This window comes from Nanorana parkeri, unplaced genomic scaffold, assembly GCF_000935625.1.
Source record: "Nanorana parkeri isolate BGI_ZX_2015 unplaced genomic scaffold, ASM93562v1 scaffold1087, whole genome shotgun sequence".
NCBI lineage: Eukaryota > Metazoa > Chordata > Amphibia > Anura > Dicroglossidae > Nanorana > Nanorana parkeri.
Window position 1 is genome coordinate 164,686 of NW_017307355.1, and position 3,499 is coordinate 168,184.

Sequence of the window (3,499 nt, forward strand, 5' to 3'; positions counted from 1 at the left end):
TCCTTTTGTCCCCCCCCCCCCCCAGTCTATCTATCAATCGTGGAGGCTCAGCATCACATGTGGGTGGTCTGCATGCAAATACATCCTGCCTGGGAATTCCCACTCCTCCAGACTGACACCCACCCGCCATGTTTCATCCAGAAACGTTGAATGGATGAAGCCCCGGGAGACCCACCTGGAAGAAAGCGATAACAGAATACTCGTGAGACTTGATGAACTCGTCTGCCTTGGCGGCCGTTTCAATGACGGTGGTGGAGGGCTCCATCCTCCTCAGCATCCAATTGACGATTCCGTCTGCGTCTCTCCTGCCTAGGAGGAAAGAGAGCAGGAAATGCATGGTGCAGTGCTGGAGTCCTGTGATCAGTTCCCATCAGGGACATGGGGGGGGGGGGTCCCCTTGTTATTGTCTGACTGGGATAGAGATATTAAATGCACTAATCTATATTCTTCTATAGGATACTCAGAGGATAAGAAAAGTGATATCCGGGAACACAGCCGATCTTCCTAAATCATCAGTTTGAATTATTCTGCCAAATTCTTTCTTAAATACTAAAATCTGTCCAAAACACACATTCAGATGATGAAGATCCTCAATTAAATAAAGATAATGATTCATAATCCTCATGTGTTACCTCCATGGAGGTCCTTTTCCATTTCTCCTAGCCTTTCATTTTTCCTCTTCTTCTTCCTTCCTCCCTTCCTCCATTCATGTTCCTTCCTTCCTTCCTTCTGTTCCCTTACTTCCTTTACTTTCCTTTGTCTTCCCTCCTTCCTTCCCTTCTTTCTTTTGTCTGTCTGTATATCTATCTATCTATCTATCTATCTATCTATCTATCTATCTCTCAGTTGTCTAACCTGCCAAAGGGTTTGTATTCCTGTCCAGCCATTCCTGAAATTTACACAGCTCTTGTCTCTGCAGCAGTTAACCCGTTCCTGCCCATGATTCAAGCCCAAATTTAAATAACGCCCTTTTGCCATGAGAATGTTATAATTAACCTTCCAGCACAGAATTTGGAATGCGCAGGTGTGCGTGCCCCTGGTTTTCAGACCCCGTTGTTAAACAGACAAACCAGTCACAGAGGTATTGTCTAGCTAATCTTGGTCTGGACATTTAAAACTCCTACTGTGCCACAATAGGAGTTTTAAATACTCATTCACACCAATAATCACATTTGCAGGCTCCATTCACATGAATAGTGGCATTTGCGGGCTCCATTCACATCAATAATAACATTTGCAGGCTCCATTCACATCAATAGTCGCATTTGCGGGCTCCATTCACATGAATGGTCACATTTGCGGGCTCCATTCACATCAATAATCACATTTGCAGGCTCCATTCACATCAATAGTCGCATTTGCAGGCTCCATTCACATCAATAGTCGCATTTGCAGGCTTCATTCACATCAATAGTCGCATTTGCAGGCTCCATTCACATGAATAGTCGCATTTGCAGGCTCTATTCACATCAATAATAACATTTGAAGGCTCCATTCACATCAATAATAACATTTGAAGGCTCCATTCACATCAATAGTCGCATTTGCAGGCTTCATTCACATCAAAAGTCGCATTTGCAGGCTTCATTCACATCAATAGTCGCATTTGCAGGCTCCATTCACATGAATAGTCGCATTTGCAGGCTTCATTCACATGAATAGTCGCATTTGCAGGCTCTATTCACATCAATAGTCACATTTGCAGGCTTCATTCACATCAATAGTCGCATTTGCAGGCTCCATTCACATGAATAGTCGCATTTGCAGGCTCCATTCACATCAATAGACGCATTTGCAGGCTTCATTCACATCAATAGTCACATTTGCAGGCTTCATTCACATCAATAGTCGCATTTGCAGGCTCCATTCACATTAATAGTCGCGTTTGCAGGCTCCATTCACATCAATAATCACATTTGCAGGCTCCATTCACATCAATAGTCGCATTTGCAGGCTTCATTCACATCAATAGTCGCATTTGCAGGCTTCATTCACATCAATAGTCGCATTTGCTGGCTCCATTCACATCAATAGTCGCATTTGGCAGATAATACTGCCTGCTGAAAACATACAGCATCATGGCAGCAGCAATGTGTCCAGTGCGGTGCTAACATATCAACGGGTTGGCCGCGGAGGGGTAAAAACGTGAATCAACAGCCTGTTCTTACCGCCCCTTTGGCCGCCCGTGTGAATGAGGCCTAAAAGATGACAATAACGGAACCTAGGATCACTTAGGCCGAATATCCTGAAAAGACGACGACCATACCGCGTCGCAGTACTATAATGCGTTACAGTTATAATGTTACCTCCAAAGTCGATGCGACTAGTTCTGTTTCCGCCCTTGAAGAACAGGAGTGTCGGGTAGCCCTTCACGCCAAACTCTTCGCCCAATGCACTTTCCACCGTGGCGTCCACTTTGGCCAGCCGGGCCTCTGATGTCTGGTCCTTAAGGGTCTCCGCCGCCTTGCTGTACTTGGGGGCGAGTTCCTGGCAGTGTCCACACCATGGTGCATCTGCAATTGATAAAACATAGATGTTTACATGTAGCGCTTTGGGGGAGGCGCTACTGCCGCTGCGGCGACAGTGAGGTGTGACGTCTCCATTGGTGAATAGGGACGAGGGATAAAGTCTGCGCTGTTGACGAAATGGACTCTGCCGCGGAAGTTAAACATTGGAATTCATATATATAACGTGTGTCTATGACTCCTGCACAACCACATTATATGGGAGGAGCTTAGAGCAGAGGAAAGATCTGACGGCTGTTGTCGCCTACATGGGACCTGGCAGGCTCTCGGAGATCAAGATCTTCCATCATTGGAATGTCACTGCTGGGAAAACATACACCTGAGGCCGGAGATGTGACCTTCATAGAACGTCGTCACCTGGCATCTTCCCACACAGTCAATGAACACTTCCTCTCTCCAACCAAAAAGACTGAAGATTTAAAGCTTGGCCTAAAGAAGAACTCCGTCCGGAGAGGCCTGCTTCTATATTTGGTGATCTGTTCAGACCTATTTATAGAGGAACCTCAATCCCCAACCCCAGAATTTTTTTAATCCCCCCTTACCTTGTTCACTTGGTTACCCTGAAGTGATATACTCAGATGTCCACCATGTCCAGGGCTGTCCTTCTCCCCCTGCTCACCAAATCCTGGGCCACCAACGTTATCAGGGGGCCAGCAGTCCCTCCTTGGTTCTGGAAACCGGGCCCCCTGATGACGCATCATGGGTAGAACATCATGGGGGTGATTGAGAGAACCAGCAAGAGAAAGCCCTGATGATGCACAAAGGTGCGTTCACCATAAAGCACCCCGAAGCCTCCTGAGATACTGACATCATGCATCCCAGGAGGCTTCGGGGTGCTCTATGGCGCATTTGCTGCTACACGGGCGAATGGGATGTAATTCTCACAAGGAAGTGCTGGGAGGGGTCCTGAGAAAATAAAGAATTGGGGGAAGGGGGATTTAAATGGAAGAGAGAAGGAGGGGGGGGGCTAAGGA

General features: G+C 46.8%; 1 protein-coding gene across 1 annotated transcript in view; it reads right to left on the minus strand.

Annotated features, from left to right (window-relative positions):
* Window positions 1–3,499, minus strand: part of PDIA2 (protein disulfide isomerase family A member 2) — a 16,006-nt gene that overhangs the window by 11,089 nt on the left and 1,418 nt on the right. Inside the window, exons 2-3 of the mRNA XM_018567719.1 lie at window positions 2,307–2,513; window positions 176–309 (exon numbers count right to left, since the gene is read on the minus strand). Coding sequence (XP_018423221.1) covers window positions 176–309; window positions 2,307–2,513 — 341 coding nt within the window. The remainder of the gene's footprint in view (window positions 1–175; window positions 310–2,306; window positions 2,514–3,499) is intronic.